The sequence below is a fragment of the Bos mutus genome, chromosome 19, assembly GCF_027580195.1.
Source record: "Bos mutus isolate GX-2022 chromosome 19, NWIPB_WYAK_1.1, whole genome shotgun sequence".
NCBI lineage: Eukaryota > Metazoa > Chordata > Mammalia > Artiodactyla > Bovidae > Bos > Bos mutus.
Window position 1 is genome coordinate 28331623 of NC_091635.1, and position 18586 is coordinate 28350208.

Here is an 18586-nt window from a genome sequence, read left to right on the forward strand (position 1 = left end):
TTATTAGGAGGTTAACAAGGGGATTTGGGGAACTGCAAGACAGATCAAAGCAGCAGAGAGAACCACAAAACTCCTCATGTGACAACTCCCCAGCCCAAACCTGTCAGACCATCAGGTCACAAGAAACTGGCCTTGAATTAAGAGGATCAGGTGGGCCTGGACATTCTCTTTCCAAACTGTGAATTATGGTGGTGACTGGGGTACTATCCAATGGCTGATGGCTGTCAGAGAGCAGGGCTGGTCCATCAATGGTCCTCTGTCTTCACAGTCCTCCTGCTGGCCCTGGCTGTCTAGCACCCAAAGGTGTTGCAGGGCCCAAAGCGGGAGCGTGGGCCGCAGGGGGTGCAGGGATTGGTGACACAGGACCCGACTGATGATGCGTTGGTCGTGGCGCAGGGGTTGCAGGGCAGCCTGGGACACAGAACCATTAGCTCATCAGCATAAGATGGATAATAACAAAAATAAAGGAGGGAGTTCAACCCAAGGAGACAGGGGACAAATAGAAGCCATTCTCTGACTTCTTAGGAAGCCAAGTGTTATTCGGATCACTCCTAAATAAGCCTTGAGATGGAACCAGATCGATAAGCCTGAAGTTGTGGGGAAAGCCCTTCATCCCTCCTCACCTGTGAGATAGATTGATAATATCTACCGCACAGATCATGTTCATGAAAATACTCAGGCGAAAAGTGCTGGACCCTAGAAGTGTTTGAGTAACCTCCCCTTTTTGATACTCAAATGCTCATCCATAAGGTGGTTGCCCTGATCCCCAGATCCCCAGATCCCCACTCTGCCTGTCTCAGGGGAATCCCAGCCAGGGTCCATGAAACAATAGGTGTGAAACTGGGGATTAAATCCAAAAGCATTATTCAAGTACATGTGATGGTGGTTACAGGTTTGTTTTCCCTTTTGCTGAAGGTACAAAGCTTTATTTACCCATCAGCCTCCAAAAGCTCACCAGTAGAGGAAACAGTCAGGCTCAGGAGTATCTTTTGGAGCAGACAATACCTTTAGGCCTGGTCGTGACAGCAGCAAACACCCTTCACTTCCCACTGCTGCAGTATTAAACTCTAGTCTTTGCAGATATATTGGCATCAGAAACTTGACCCAGGAAGCCCCCGTTTTGTCTTTTGGTAGGACTGTGCCTGTACCATGCCAGGGGTACCACCTGCTCAGTACTCACTTGCAGTCCTCACTGTCCAGCAGCCCACGGTACGTGTTGATCTCACACTCCAGCCGGGCCCGCACGTCCAGCAGCACCTGGTACTCCTGGTTCTGCCGCTCCAGGTCACTCCTGATCTCCGCCAGCTGTGACTCCACGTTGCCGATCAGGCCCTGCACCTGGGCCAGCTGGGAGCTGTAGCGGGCCTCCGTCTCTGTCAGGGTGTTCTCCAGGGAGTCTCTCTGTCAGAGGGAAGGGGAGGAAGGTCACAGAGCTGCTCCTTCAGGGACTTCTCCATCGCTTCCAAACAAGTCACCAGCTCCAAGAGTTCAGGAGAGGGTGGTCCGGAGGGCATCCCAGTGCCCCTGACTCCCCAACCTCACCTCCTCACCAGGAGTCTCATCAATACCCACCAGGTTGTGCTGGGCCTGAAGCTCCACCTCCAGGGCGTTGACCGTGCGTCTCAGCTCGATGATCTCTGCCTGGTAGGACTGCAGCTGCTCTGAGCTGGACACCACCTGCTTGTTCAGCTCCTCAGTCTGAAACACCAAAGGGCAGAAGAGACAATCAGACCCCACCTGAAGGGCCCCAAGGGGCTGAGGGTCCTGAGAGACCACATGCCGAGATGCTCACCTGCCTGATGTACCATTCCTCCACGTCCCTGCGGTTGGTCTCCACCAAGGCCTCATACTGAGCCCTGGTCTCGTTGAGCACACGGTTGAGGTCCACAGTGGGGGCGGCGTCCACCTCCACGTTGAGGCGGTCTCCCAGCTGGCTCCGCAGGGTGTTGACTTCCTGATGGAGGAAGGGGAAAGAATGAACTCATAGAAAGAAATCTATATATGAATTCTCTTGTGGTGGAAAGGTTGCATTAGAATTTAGGACACATATTGATATAAAACTCGATGAAGTTACTTCCTGTGAGTCAGGCCTCCTGTCTGAGAGTCTCCACATCTGTATCATGAGGCTGCTTGATTGCTAATGTTTCTTGCCACTCCAAGATTCTACCATTTCTTTTTTACTTTTCTTTTGCTCAGTGATAAACCTGGCATGATAACTGGTTTATAATTGTTGCCACTTAAATGCTACTTAAATAGAGAGAAACTAGGCTTAACTGGTCCCATTTACTTCATGTCTTATCATCACACCCTGTCCATGAGGGGTTTTTTCCTCTTCATCTAAACATCTAATGTTTGAGACATGTTTCTGATATCCTAGTGTTACATTCAACCATGAGGTCTGAATCAACCACTATTTCAGTGCCTTCATTTCTTCTATTTTTCTATCTATCCATCCATCCTTCCATCCATTTATTCTAGCTTGGGTTCTACTGTCTAGGTGACACATAAAGAAGTTTGCTATCTCCTTTCAGTCTAAGTCATTAATGGGAAGACAATCTATTCAGAAGACAACCAATCTCATCAAGCAGTAGAAAGTATTTTAAAGCTCTAGCCCCAAATGGAAATAGATTAGATGACCACACCCTTTTAGGTAAAAGAAGTAAGCTTCCCCAACAACCCACCAAGGGTGTTTTGAGCATCCAGCAAAATGTTCTCAGCTCTAGGATGTCTAGCAAAGACCTAAAGACCTATATTACCCTGCTCAGGGCAGTTACAGGACTCTCAGTATAGGAATGTCAGGGGCTGGGACTCTCTTACCTGCTCATGGTTCTGCTTGAGGCAGATCAGCTCCTCCTTCAGGGACTCCACCTGGGCCTCCAGGTCGGACTTGCACAGGGTCAGTTCATCCAGGATCCTACGCAGGCCGTTGATGTCTGACTCCACCAGCTGCCGCAAGCCCAGCTCTGTCTGGTACCTTGCACACACAAACAGCAGTCAAAGGAGGTCAAAGAGGAAGACTTTTTCCTAGGCTTTACTTGGCTCACCTGGTCTAATTCATTACATTGTGAAATATTTGGAATTTTTGCAGTCTTTTGAAAGGGAAAAAGACCACTGCACAGAGTGAAAAGGCTATTTCCTCCCTGAGACCCACAGAGAAGGTATTGGTGGGGCACCCCTGTATAGTTTTTGTTGTTGTTTAGTCACTAAGTCATGTCTGACTCTTTTGCAACCCAGGCCTGGCTCCTAGGCCAGAATTCTGGAGTGCGGGTGCCATTTCCTTCTCCAGGGGATCTCCCTGACCCAGTGATTATCAAACCCATATCTCCTGCTTTGCAGGCAGATTCTTTACCATTGACCCACCAGGGAAGCCACTGTATAGTTTAAATCTACCTTTAACTTCATTTGTTCTGATTCCCCATCACAGGCTGCTAACAACTAAGCCCTGTCATCTTCCATTCTCAAGTGAGTTGGTGACTTCACTAGCCCGCTATGGACCTCCTCACCATCCTTACCAACCACCCTGAGAAGCAACCTGGTATCATGAGAGCAGCACTGGATTAGAAGGCAGTGAGATTCAGCCCTGCCGTGAGGACAGTGGTAAGCTCTTTAATCTCTCTCAACCTCAATTTCCTCATCTGTAAAATGGGAACCAAACTGACATGTCAGGGACACACAGTTTTAAGGACATTAGCCCTCTGTGGCCCCCTAGGCAAAGCAATAAGGCTATTTTTTCCTACTTCATCTTGCTCCACCCCCCCAAAAAAAACATGCGTCAGGTTGGTCCAAAGATGAAAAAATGATATAGGTAGAATCACATTGCAAACTATAAAGTCTCATAAAAATGCAATGGATTCTTGACGATTATAATGGTCATACCTAGAAAAACTGATGGATTCTCTGAAATGAATTTTGGCTCTCATTGTGTCATTTAACTTTTTCCAATGGGCTGATCATAACTCAACTGTATTAAGAGACTTGTGTGGAATATACTTTTAAAGTTGATCCAGATGTTAAGTTGAAAAAGAGAGTGAATAGATGACTGCTTGAGCTCCTTCAAACTAAATTTAAAACACAGAATGCTTGCTTCCAGTGAGGAGACTGACAGTTAACCTAACTCACTGAATGCAAGAAACCTCCCACTATGATCACAGACAGCTTCTGCTTGCATGCTTCCAGGACAGAGTTCATCACTTTGCAACTCAGCCTGTCCATTACTAAATTGGTCTGATCATTAGAGAAATCTTACTTGGTCCTGAAGTCATCTGCAGCCAGCTTGGCGTTGTCGATCTGCACCACCAGCCTAGCATTCTCTGCCTTGTTGGCCAGGATCTGGGCACAGGATTAATTGTGAAATCAGTTGTAGTAAGAATGAATGTCTCATAACTTAAAATTAAAAACTATTTTCTTTCAAACAGATATTCCTTCCAAAAAGCTTCAAGTCTTCTCACATTCTCAGTTTGAGGATAAGGGGAGGATTCATTAATAGAACTGATCATTTCAAAACTAAAACAGTCAAGAGAAAATGTGCCTTTTGTCATAAATTCTTCTCTTCTTGGTCTGCCTCTTGTTTCCTGCAGTAACTGAACATACTGGGAACCAAATCTCTCATAGTGTTCCTGTTTGCTTAGTGGGAGGTGGGGTGCTAAACCCCAAAAAAACCCAAGCAAACAAAGACAAGTTGGTTATCCTATGCTCACACACCACCATTCCAGCCCTGCTGACCACTCTCCACTCTCCCCTCACATTGCCCTGGACAAAGCTTTTGCACAAAGCTTCTGCCTCTACCTGGAATGCCTGGATGCCTTCACCCACCTAGTAAGACCCCCTACGTAAGTCACATTCCCCTTCCTTCCCCAGTTCCTGCAGGAGTCACTTCTTCCTGGTGCTCCCACAGTAACTTGCACCTAGCCAGTTACACATCTAATCACCTTCACTGTGGTTATTTGTTTCCTATCTCCCCTATTACACTGTGAGCTCCTGAAGGAAAGAGACTGTCTCACTCAGTACTTTATCTCTTGTTCCAGCACTGTGCCTCATTCTCACTAAATGTGCAGAAATCAGTGCATGATCTTCAAATCCCACACCGCCTTTCTGACACTCACTTTGCCAGAACTACTGAATGGTGGACAGTTAATTCTGTCAGAGAATCAAGGGCTTGTGCAATTGAATATAAACTCCTCTTCATCCTTCAAACCATGCTCAGATAGTGCCTCTTCTGAGAAGCCCTCCCTGACCTACACGATGCATTAAGCCCCACTTCTATGCTCACTCTGTACTTATCCCACTTCTACTCCCATATTTTTGGCCCTGAATTCTCATGTGTATGCAAGCCCGCTCTGTGTATACTAGGGAGGATTTTGGAGCTGGTGGCTCTTTTACTTTGTTATAGACACACTGTCTTGTTATATCTTGAAATATCTAAGGATTCACGCAGGAAATTCCTAGCTCCAAGAAATAATTCAGGTGCATATTATTATGTTTTAATGCTATGCATGCTGCATGCTTGTATGCTAAAGTCATTTCAGTTGTGTCCAACTCTTTGCAACCCTATGGACTATAGCCTGCCAGGCTCCTCTGTCCATGGAATTTTCCAGGCAAGAATACTGGAATGGGTTGCCATTTCCTTCTCCAAGGGATCGTCCCAACCCAGGGATCCAGCCCACGTCTCTTACATCTCCTGCATTGGCCGGTCGGTTCTCTACCACTAGAGTTACCTGGGAAGCCCCTTTTAATGCTATAGGCTCGGAAAACAAGACCAGAATACCATAATAGGACTAAAGCATCAGTCAGTCTGGTTTTAAACAAGAAGTAGTGTTAGGTTGCTATGACTTTGGTCTAATGCCTTACCCTCTCCCCTGTCTGTACCTCTCCTTCCTGGGGCATCCCACATCGATTCTCTAGGATGACGTGATGTGTCTTATGTAAGCCAGTGACTTCTATGTCTCTGTCCTTATCATTTTCAACATTAGGTTTGACCAAACTTAAATCCACTTGGAAGTAGGTCTGTCAAATTTAGATAAGTAGTTCTTCAACTGGCAGCTCATCAGTTGGCAGTGCCCACCCCCTCACCTTCTGCTGGAGCTCCTCGATGGTCCGGAAGTAGGACTGGTAGTTGGGGCACACGAGGGGCTCCTGCTGCTGGCTCCGCTCCAGGATGCGGCTCTCCAGCTCTGCATTGTCCCGCTCCAGCTGCCGCACCTTCTCCAGGTAGCTGGCCAGACGGTCGTTCAGGAACTGCATGGTCTCCTTCTCGCTGCCATTGAAGGAGCCCTCGCAGAACCAGTTGCAGCTGCCCACATTGGCGGGGATGTTGCAGGCCCCGGGCAGGGTGGTGCCACAGCAGCTGGGGGGCACGCAGGGCCTGGAGGAGCAGCTGGAGCGGAAGCTCAGGTTGGGCAGGCAGCAGCTGTAAGACATGGTGCTGGAGGGAGCAGAGCTCTGAAGGTCTGTTTCTAAGCCTGGTTCCTTTCTGTGGTGTAAGCCCTGGTCTTCTCCAGCTCTTTATATTCTGCCAGCGGTGGGTGTGGTAGCCACGCTTAGCGTTACCCTCTTTTACCCTCTCTACCAATTTTTCCATGTTATTTAGCCACCTCACGCGAGTCCTTTACCTCATAAAATGTTTTACTTGGGCTTCTTGCTAAGTCAGGACTCATCAACAATCATGCTGGTTGGTTAAGGAAAAGCTTCAAAGTGACCCACCCATATCTTTCCAACAGCAGCACTCACTCATGGGCTATAGAGTTAGTGATAGCTATGTCCTGTCCTCCAGAGTTGGGGGCACTTCTTCTCCTACACAAGGAAAGGTCAGTGGCTCATCTACGTCATGCTCAGTAGAGACTCTGTGAGAAAAAGCAGACTATTCAGTAGGGAATCCTGGAAGCTGAGATCGGAAAGGATTATGAGGCCATCTTGTCCAAGGCCCCTTTGCCAGGTGGAGGCAATTCTACCCTCTTCCTAGGGGGCTTCAGGAAGCCCCCAGGCTCCATTTCTGTTATTACTCAATGTTCACAGAACATTAAGAAAACTAACATCTTGGGAGCACCTACTCTTCAGGAAGATTTTACTCTGTACTTGTACATAGTATGACATTTGTTGACTTAAAAAATACTCAGAACCTAAAAGTTGAGGGTTATGTTTTATTCAGCAGGAATTTTTAGGACTTCAGGCCTGGGATACACCATCTCAAGTAACTCTGAGAGAACTGCTTTGAGGAGGCAAGGCAGGGAGCCAGGTTATACATAAATTTTGCAACAATGGACAGGTAGTCTGAACATCAAAAGATAATTGTTAAAGGAAAACCAGATATCCCAAGTTAAGGAATTTAGTAGTTTCCTGTGTATGAGAAGATGCAAGAGTCTGGGCTCACAGAAATCATTCCTTTGATATGCATCCCAGCTCTCTGGGGCCAGTATCCTGTGATTTCACATCCTGAGTTTCCTCAGGGCTCATCGAGGGGAATGGCTGCAGTCTGATGGCTAGATGGCAGGTATTCTTTCTTTCCTGACTTCCTTCAGGGTTCAACAGCTCACCAACGGTGGTGGCTGCAATCATTGAAGATTATGACACCCTTTGTTTACTGATATGGCAGGAAATATCCATTTCTCATGTTGTTAGAATGGCTTCTGCTTACTGAGAACCCACTGTGCTGAGCACCCTATTTATACTGTCTCTTTAAGTCCACACATAACACTGCAGGGTTTGCAAATGAGGATGCCAAACCTTTGAGAGGTTGTTCAAGGTCACAGAGCTCTTGCGTGTGGAGCCAGCATTACAACCCCCACTTCTCTGATTCCAATGGCCTTGCTCTCTCCTTCACACTATCTCCCTCTTCCAATCTTCTCACTGCGAGATGCAATGATGCACAAAAGGATTGAGTGCAATTGAATGCACTACTAGGCAATATCACCTCCTAAATTATAATTGACCAAGAATTAAAAGTCTGTTCTCTATCAAAGAACCAAAGGTCACTTCTACTCTAGTGGAAGGAAATCTACTAAAAGAAAATGTAATACCCACTAAGGCTTGGGGGGAAAGGGAGATTTACTGGGTTCGATGTCAAAACGCCTGATCCCAGTTTTCCAAATGATATGCGAGCTACGTGTGCCAAGTCACTTCAGTTGTGTCCTACTCTTTTCGACCCTATGAACTATAGCCCACCAGGCTCTTCTGTCCATAGGATTCTTCAAGCAAGAATACTGGAGTGTGTTGTCATGCCCTCCTCCAGGGGATCTTCCCAACCTGGGGTCAAACTCAAATCTCTTATATCTGCATTGGTAGGTGGGTTCTTTACCACTAGCGCCACTTGGGAAGCCCTTTCCAAAGGACGTGACTCTTAAAAAGTCATCACATTAAGTTACGTGCTTTCTTTTTTTTTCAGTTGATAATTATGTTTTATCCAGTGGACTTCCTGAGGGCTTAAGCCCAGAAGACAGCCTCTCAGAGAGCTCTGAGAGACTGCTTCAAAGAGGTAAGGGAGGATCCAGGATGCATGGGAGTTTTGCAATAAAAACCAGGTAGTCAGACTATCAAAGGATAATTGTTAATTAAAGAAAACCAAATATCTCAAGTGAATGAATTTAGCACTTTTCTACATATGGGAAGATGTAAGAGTCTGGGCACAGTGAAATCATTCCTTTGATATGCACCTCAGCTATCTGAAGAATTGATGCTTTCGAACTGTGCTGCTGGAGACGACTCTTGAGAGCTCCTTGGACAGCAAAGAGATCAAACCAGTCAATCCTAAAGGAAATCAACCCTGAATACTCATTAGAAGGGCTGATGCTGAAGCTGAAGTTCCAATACTTTGGCCACCTGATCCAAAGAGCCAATTCACTGGAAAAGACTCTGATGCTAGGAAAGACTGAGGGAAGGACGAGAAGGGGGCGACAGAGAATGAGATGGTTGGATGGCATCATCAACTCAATGGACATGAGTTTGATCAAACTCTGGGAGATAGTGAAGGACAGGCAAGCCTGGCATGCTACAGTCCATGGGGTCGCAAAGAGTCAGACACAACTGAGAGTAACTGAACAACATTTTGGGATGGTATCTTGTTTTTCTCTATCCTGAATCCCCTCAGGGGGTGGCTGCAGTGTCTGATGTCTTGTTGACTGCAATATAAGGTATGTGACATTCTTCATCCTCTGAACCAAAGTACCTGATCAATTAACACACAAGAGTCTTTTAAGATAAAGGCCTGCTCAAAGGAGGCACTAGAGAATGACTTAAATAGGACTAATACATGCGTGTTCAGTCATGTTTGACTCTTTGTCACCCGTAGACTGCTGTCTGCCATGCTTCTCTGTCCATGGGATTTCCCAGGCAAGAATGCTGGAGTGCGTTGCCATTTCCTTCTCCAGGGGATCTTCCCAACCCAGGGACTGAACCAGCACTCTTGCATTGCAGGTAGGTTCTTTACCACTGGTGCCACCTGGGAAGCCCCTACATAGGACTGGTTTTTCTTAAGTAAACAATGTGCCCCACTTAGATTTAAATTACATGCTTTATTGGTATTTCAAGACCATCTGTACATTTTGGCAAACATATTCTACCCTTTTGCTATTCCAGATGGAGATATGAAACATGAGGATTTTATGTTCAATCTATCAGTGCTCAAGATATGAAAAATATGCCTTAAAGTAGCTACCTTTAGTAGCTAAAGTTCCTTTTAGTAGCTACGTGCTAATTCTTCCCATATAGCCTTACTCAGATCACCCCTTCTTCTAACTTGCTCTCACTAGGCTCTTTCTTTTGGTTATCCTCACTGAAAACAAGTCTTTATCTCCAAGAGAGTGTGGTTATTTTGGGACCCAGTCCAGTGAGTTGGATAAAAACCAAACTGAATAGCATCTTCAGTGGGTCAGATACACATTGTGACTATAAAATTATAATGTATGTTTTCTTGGGTGATTCTGAAAGTCATTTCCAGTGTGGAACTTCAACTATGTATTCATAAAAGACAGCAGCATTGGAATAAACTTGTATTCTTCCAGAAAGTATGTTTTTGATAGGCACAAAGTAGGCAATTATATAGTTCATCCCACTACAGAATTTTAAGTAAAGAAAAAGTGTAGTAAACCCTGTTAGTTGATGATTACTCAAGAAAGCATGTTTGCTTAACCATAAAACAGCAGGCATGCTTAGCGAAAAAAAAATCATGCAGCAGAAGCATGAGACATGACCCAAAACAACAAAACAATGGTGTCATGAGACCCACATTCTGCCCAGTGAGCTCAGTAAATTAATGACTCCTCGGATATGCTCTCTACATAGATGAAAAATTATGGAAAAGTGACATTTCAAAGTAAAGATCCTCATTATACTGAAACCTGAAATAATTTTCCATTGTGCCATGACAGTTCTGGCTTGACCATGTAGAGACAAGAAAACCCCCCAACCCAACTTGGAGGAGGAGCTGATGTTGGAAGCACGACGTCTACTCAAGAATGAGGAAGAAAGTAGTCTTTTCCCCCTCTTCACTTTTTCCTCTGATTGTAAAATGGTAGCCCTCTAAGTTCTTGGGGCAGCACCCTCTTGTCCACCCACTCATAAGCCTCACAAGTATCCTATTCTAATAAATCACTTCTTATCTATCAGTTTGCTTCTTGGTGAATTCTTTCTGGGCTAAGACATCAAGGACCAGAGCTCTTAGGAGCCCCCTAAAATGCCACCTAGTGGTTTCATTTTGAAGGTAATTATATCCTCGCCCACATTCACAATCCACAATCTGCTCCTCCTGCCTGAATCTCTACCTTTAGGGAGATGTGGAACAGGTGTGTTAGTTCAAAATCACTACCAAATTGACTGAAGCATTCCTGGACAAGATCTGATAACGTAAAGCCAATTTGTTGTTTTGTTGTTATTTAGTCACTCAGTCTTGTCCAGTTCTTTTGAAATCCTATGAACTATAGCCCTCCAGCCTCCTCCATCCATGGGATTTCCCAGGCAAGGATACTGGAGTGGGCTGCCATTTCCTTCTCCAGGGGATCTTCCTGATTCAGGAATCAAGCCCAAGTCTTCTGCATTGCAGGCAAATTCTTTATCTCTGAGCCATCAGGGAATAGCTGAATTCATTAGCTTTTCTCTTTCTCCCCTTCTTCAATACCCCAAGCTTCAAAAGATAAAAATCTAGACAACAGCACTTTTTAAGGAATAGGAAAGGAATAGTGTATTGTAGACTGGTAAATATGTCCATGGGGATCCCTATAACCATTACTGTAGCTTTCACCTCAGTTAGGAATAATCCAGAAGTAAGTATCCTGTATCTTCAAAAGTGGAGGGCAATGTTTAGAAAAGGCAACCATCTCACATCTTGCATAGAAGTAACTATGATCACTGCATAGTGGTCATTAGATGATGGTTGAGAGGACCTGTATCTATTAAGAAAACAGCCAAGTTTTAATTCACTTCCCAGAAATTCTGGAAGGCAATTGCCTTTTATTTTTTCTACTTACTGTGTTCTGTGAATTCTTACCTTTGTGTTAGTAATGGCCTTGTCCCTAGTCAATGATCCTTCAATAAAAATGATGAGCAAATCAACCGCTAACAAACAGAAAGGTTTTACACCTGCTCATGTAATTGTGGCAGACGCCATGGTAAGGCTTCTGGTCTCCAGATGTGAGCAAATTGCAGTTGAGGTTGAAGGATACTATTTATTATGGAAGCCAAGGCTATTTCTGTGGGAGAGATCACACGCAAACTCTTAACCATGGAGTAGAGTCAGGGCAGATGTGCTGAGGCATCCTCCCTTTGGCAGGAATTTAAAGGCATCAGAAGCCTCTCTCCTCCTTCCCAAAACCTTCTCCCCTGATGGCCAGGCACTGCACCTGAAGTTCTCACCACCAGAAATGTAAAATGTATTCTGTGGGAGATGTGAAGTAACATCTGACCAAGCGGGATAGGGTGGGAAGGGAGGTAGGAGGGGGGTTCAGGAGGGAGGGGACGCATGTATTCCTACAGCCAATTCATGCTGAAGTATGGCAAAAACCATCACAACATTTTAAAGTAAAGGGCTTCCCTAGTGACTCAGCCAGTAAAGAATCTGCCTGCAATGAGGGAGACCTGGCTTAAGTTCCTGGGCCAGAAAGATCCCCTGGAGACAGAAATGGCAGCCCACTCCAGTATTCTGTCCTGGAGAATCCCATGGACAGAGGAGCCTGGTGCACTACAGACCATGCGGCCACAAAGAGTTGGACTCGACTGAGTGACGAACCCACAAACATTTTAAGGTAATTATTCTCCAGTTAAAATAAATTACCTAGTTTTAATGTTTACACACAGCAAGGAGAGGCCAGGAGTGGAGTCACTAGGTGCACACAGATCAGGGGGATCGACTAATGCCAAAGAGTGATGAAGTATCGCTCACTGAGTGACAACAAAATCAGAAACAGTGTCCAATAACAACACCAGGCCACCCAAATCAGCCCAAATTAGAGGTGCTTATAAGAACAGGATATAAGGCTTCCACAGACTGTTCCATAAAGGCTGCTGCTACTGCTGCTACGTGTCTGACTCTGTGTGACCCCATAGACAGCAGCCCGCCAGGCTCCCCCATCCCTGGGTTTCTCCAGGCAAGAACAGCAGAGTGGGTTGCCATTTCTTCTCCAATGCATGAAAGTGAAAAGTGAAAGTGAAGTCGTTCAGTCGTGTCCGACTCTTAGAGACCCCATAGACTGCAGCCTACTAGGCTCCCCCGTCCATGGGATTTTCCAGGCAAGAGTACTGGAGTGGGGTGCCATGTTACCAATTTACTAATTATCCAGCCTCACTGCATTGAGGAGAGAAATTGTGATGGTGATATAGGAACTAAGCCAGCAGATTTGGCTCTGAGAAGATACTCACACAGGATTTCTATTGAGGGACAAGTAGCAGAGGACCTGGAGAATGAATCACCTCAGGAGCAAAATGAGCTGAGCAAAGAGAGATATAGACACTTCAGAGAGGATTCAGGGACCACTCCACAAAGCCTCTCCAGAGCACACATTTTTTCTCTTACACTTAGTCCTGGATTCTCAATAGGAATGGAGTCCAGGGAGGTTCTAAGAGACAAGCCAAGTTAGAAAAATGCAAAATTATTCCCTATGTTTTTAACTCTACCAGTCTAAAATAAAAAAGTTAAAAAAATGTGAAACAATCCAGGACAATGTAATCTCAATGGTTTTAATCTTCTGGGTGAGCTGGATTCAGGGCCCACTCAGAAAAGAAATGAAAGCCTGATTATGTGACTGCTCTGCCCCTCAAAAAGAAATCAAAGTTGCTCAGTCGTGTCTGACTGTTTGTGACCCCATGGACTATTCCATGTGACCCCATGGAATTCTCCAGGTCAGAATACTGAAGTGGATAGCCATTCCCTTCTTCAGGGGATCTTTACAACCCAGGGATTGAACCCAGGGCTTTCACATTGCAGGCAGATTCTTTACCGGCTGAGCCACCAGGGAAGCCCTCAAAGGGAAGAGCAGATGCTAAAACATTTATCAAAGAACACAGAGAAAAAAGCAAGGTAAAATTCATGTTTACTATCAATGCACTGAGTTGAATTCTTGCATTAAGTTCACTATGGAGTTGGTGATCTAAGACAGATGTGAAAGCACCTTGAAATATGACTCCTTCACCCAGAGTCCAACCATCTCTCCATATAGCCACCAGTGATCTCCCTGTTACTGTACCCAGTGGATTTGTCTGAATACCCATATTCCTTGCCCCAGATGCTATTGATCATGCCCTTGTCAAAACTGACTCCTTTAGACTTCTGTGCTTCTTCAGTTGCATCCCCACCTCCCTCTCCAACTGTTTATAACGAGACCTCATCTATTTCCTCAGTGGTGGCTTAGTCACTAAGTCGTGTCCGACTCTTGCGACCCCATGACCTGTAGCCTCCCTCTCCTCAGAGACTCAGCTCAGATCAGATCAGTCGCTCAGTCGTGTCCAACTCTTTGTGACCCCATGAATCGCAGCACACCAAGCCTCCCTGTCCTTCACCAACTCCCGGAGTTCACTCAGACTCACGTCCGTCGAGTCAGTGATGCCATCCAGCCATCTCATCCTCTGTCGTCCCCTTCTCCTCTTGCCCCCGATCCCTCCCAGTGTCAGAGTCTTTCCCAATGAGTCAACTCTTCACATGAGGTGGCCAAAGTACTGGAGTTTCAGCTTTAGCATCATTCCTTCCAAAGAAAGCCCAGGGCTGATCTCCTTCAGAATGGACTGGTTGGATCTCCTTGCAGTCCAAGGGACTCTCAAGAGTCTTCTCCAACACCACAGTTCAAAAGCATCAATTCTTTGGCGCTCAGCCTTCTTCACAGTCCAACTCTCACATCCATACATGACCACAGGAAAAACCATAGCCTTGACTAGACGGACCTTTGTTGGCAAAGTAATGTCTCTGCTTTTGAATATGCTATCTAGGTTGGTCATAACTTTCCTTCCAAGGAGTAAGTGTCTTTTAATTTCATGGCTGCAGTCACCATCTGCAGTGATTTTGGAGCCCAGAAAAATAAAGTCTGACAGTTTCCCCATCAATTTCTCATGAAGTGGTGGGACTGGATGCCATGATCTTTGTTTTCTGAATGTTGAGCTTTAAGCCAACTTTCTCACTCTCCACTTTCACTTTCATCAAGAGGCTTTTTAGTTCCTCTTCACTTTCTGCCATAAAGGTAGTATCATCTGCATATCTGAGGTTATTGATATTTCTCCCAGCAATCTTGATTCCAGCTTGTGTTTCTTCCAGTCCAGCGTCTCTCATGATGTACTCTGCATATAAGTTAAATAAACAGGGTGACAATATATAGCCTTGACAAACTTCTTTTCCTATTTGGAATCAGTCTGTTGTTCCATGTTCAGTTCTAACTGTTGCTTCTTGACCTGCATACAAATTTCTCAAGAGGCAGATCAGGTGGTCTGGTATTCCCATCTCTTTCAGAATTTTCCACAGTTTATTGTGATCCACACAGTCAAAGGCTTTGGCATAGTCAATAAAGCAGAAATAGATGTTTTTCTGGAACTCTCTTGCTTTTTCCATGATCCAGCAGATGTTAGCAAGCTAAACCAAGGCAAACCTCAGGTCAAGGACTTTGGAGAACTCCAGGCCTGTTCTGTCATCCTCTACAATGATCCCCAAGGTTCTTTCCTACTCCAAGATCTTCTCCTTGACAGTCTAAACAACTCCCACAGTTCTATTATCATCTTTATTTAGGTAACTTTCTGACATCTCTCCCAAGTCTAGTCATCCTTTTCCAGCTCTCTCTCCTGGAGAACCACTGTTACTTCACTTTCTAAGCCTCAAAAACTTTATTCATGTTGACCATACCAGATAGTCAATCAGTACTGCCAGATAGTCAATCAGTACTGTTTCTTTCCTTTTCTCTCCATTGTTTCTCTACCTGCAGTTGGCTTCCATGTGCCTCTGAAATCCACCCCACCACTTGCACCATTACTTCCCACCACCACCAACCATCTCAGTTCTCATTTTCTCTCACCAGCCTCCCAATTGATCTTCCTTCTATTTCACAAACTTCTAGGACCCATTACAATCCATCATATACATAGCTGCCCTATAGATCCTATGTCAACCTACCTTAATAGCAAATCTTACAGGTAACCATTCAAAGAACTGTTAGATATGGCCCTCCCTAACTAATTTGCAGTATCATCTTCTGCTAAACCACATTAATCCTCTGCTCCAAGATAGAAATTGGTATGTCAGGCTCTAAACACACCTCAGGCTCTCTCATCTCCCTATCAGGCAAAGTTAATGCTTAAAAAACTTTCCCTCTGCTTAGACTTGCACACATTCATCTGTCTAACCAAATCCCATCAAACTCTATTTCAGAATTATGCTAATATCATACAGTAATAGTTGATTGAAGTTGCAACTGTGGGCATTATATAAAGTTTTAATAACCTTCTCATGAACCCTCATTAGTGTTACTGTTCCTTATTCCACTTACAGTGCTCCATGGTTTACACTAGGCTTCAGTTAGGTGAAGATACTCTCTCTTGAAGGACCTATAATCAATGATGCAGGCAGGTGAAATTTATAGGAACAATGTTTGGGTTTTCAAAGCTTTGATTGAGTGCTACTTTCTTCTTAGAGTCTCTTGACACTCTCACATCTTGGAAATTCATCATTTTTATTTACACCTTTCTTGAGCAACATTTTATGAGAAATTTTATTGTGTCAGCTTCTGCTGTAAGGCAAAATGAATCAGCCACATGTATGCGTATAGCCCCTCTTCCTTGGATTCCCTTCTTATTTAGGTCACCACTGAGCACTGAGTAGAGTTCCCTGTGCTATATAGTAGGTTCTCACTAGTTATCTGTTTTATATATAGTAGTGTATATATGCGGAGAAGGTGATGGCACCCCACTCCAGTACTCTTGCCTGGAAAATCCCATGGATGGAGGAGCCTGGTAGGCTGCAGTCCATGGGGTCGCTAAGAGTCAGACACAACTGAGCAACTTCACTTTCACTTTTCACTTTCATGCATTGGAGAAGGCAATGGCAACCCGCTCTAACGTTCTTGCCTGGAGAATCCCAGGGATGGGGGAGCCTGGTGGGCTGCCGTCTATGGGGTCACACAGAGTCGGACACAACTGAAGTGACTTAGCAGCAACAGCAGCAGTGTATATATGTTGATCCCAATTCATCTCACCCACCCCCTTCCCCCTTTGGTATCCATACATTTGTTCTCTATGTCTCTGTCTTTATTTCTACTTTGCAAACAAGTTAATCTATACCATTTTTCTATATTCCACATATAAGTGTTAATATATGATATTTGTTTTTCACTTCCTGACTTATTTCACTCTGAATGACATTCTCTTGGTCCATCCATGTCTCTGCAAATGACACAGTTTCTATCATTTTGGTGACTGAGTAATATTCCATTGTACATATGTAACACATCTTTTTATCCATTCCTCTGTTGATGGACATTTAGTTTGCTATTGAAAAATAGTGTTGCAGTATCCATTGGAGTGCAGGTATCTTTTTGAACTATGGAGCCACACTTATATTTGTCTGTATGATGTTTGTCTCTTTGTCTTCCCCACTCTAGACTATTAACACACTGGGGTCTAGGATTGGGGTTCACTTATTTGTGTGTCTGCAGTACCACACATAGTACTACACAACAGATGGTTGTTGGGGGCTGTGTCAGTCAGCATCAAAATGAATGAATCATTGAGACAGTGGCCAATAGAATTGAAAGTGTTGAATATTCAGAGAGGAGGCAAGTGAGGGTGGGGTAGGATTCATGGTTGTTGTAGGGAGACTTAATGAACACTGGCCTTTCTTGAAATGATAGGCAATGAAATGATAACAAGGTTATGGAAGAACATTCCAGATATGAGCAAAGAGCCAGTGGAAAGAATAACTTTGAAGAGAGGGAGGTAAAGAGATACACCCGTCTGCATTAAAGGGTCCTTAGATTACAAAGTGTTGAGTATAACAAGTGGGTAACAAGATGCACCAGTTTGGCAAAGACAAGTTGTCGTCCAATTAAATGCGATGTGATGACTTGATACCAAGTGAAACTGTCCTATGTGTGAAGACTTGGAACTCAAGCTGAGGTGCAAGATTTTGGAGTTGTCAGCATAGAGGTGTGAGTTCTCCATGAGCAGAGATGTAGAAGGAGAAACGCAGGCTCACAAATCCAGGCATTTCCTCCACTTGAGACAGAAAGAGGAAGGCAGGCTAATCAGAAGACAGAACAAACAGAGATCTAACAAGAGGACCCAGAATGTGCAGGGTGATGGAAATCGTTGTAGGTACATTCTAGAAAGAGTAGGCATCTCCACTGGCGACACGTGTGCAGCCAAGAGGCTGAGACGAGAGGAGAGCTCCTCTTGAACAGTCTCCACAGGAGCTAGTCTTCACAGTTAGAGAGAAATGTAAACAGAGAATTCCAGAGTGATGGGGATGAGAGTGGGAGAGAGGTGTAAGGTTTGGGGAGGATGCTCACAATTGCAGCCATGGCCAGGAAAAAAAAAAAAAAGCATGAGTTTTAAAAGCCAGTTTTTCTGCATAGTCTTCCTGGGTGGGAGCCTCCCAGGAGGACAACCTTCTCTCTCCCTCTGTATTTACCAGTGGAGCATATGACTAGGACAGTTACTGAACTCATTTCATCCTCCTAATGAAGGGTTATTCTTATGAAACAGCCATAACAAGTACTTTACAATGCATGCATATGGATGAGAAACACATTTACTATGCCAGAGAAATAAAGTTTATTGGGAAGTAAATGAAGTAGCCTCCTTGCATTCCAGAGAATATCAAAGAGGCTAGGAAAGCAGGAAGCAAGAAACACAATACCTAGAGGAAACACCCTAAAGTAAAACCTGGAGCTCAGATTGCTGGACTGTCTTCAGAGACAGAGACTTGACCTTCAGCCGGAGGGAGTTTTCCAAACATCGGAAGCAGATGAGGTGTGTCTTGGCTCGTGGAGAGCATTTCCATGGGTAGAAATTTCAGAGCTGGCTTGACAAGGTATCTAAATGGTAACTGAGCTGCAGCCAAGGCAGGACCTGGGGATCTTTCCTGTGCTTGTTCTAGGCTTCATTGTCGTCTTCAAAGAGAAGGCAGGTTTTTGAA

At 44.8% G+C, this 18586-nt stretch overlaps 1 protein-coding gene across 1 annotated transcript; it reads right to left on the bottom strand.

The window, feature by feature from the left end:
* Positions 1–290: 290 nt before the first annotated feature.
* LOC102267716 (keratin, type I microfibrillar 48 kDa, component 8C-1-like) lies at positions 291–6417 on the bottom strand. The gene is made up of 7 exons (XM_014480714.2): positions 6070–6417; positions 4247–4329; positions 2818–2974; positions 1793–1954; positions 1573–1698; positions 1181–1401; positions 291–411 (listed from the first exon to the last, which is right to left on the bottom strand). Exons 1-7 carry the CDS (start codon positions 6415–6417, stop codon positions 291–293), a joined length of 1218 nt encoding a protein of 405 aa, XP_014336200.2.
* Positions 6418–18586: the final 12169 nt, after the last annotated feature.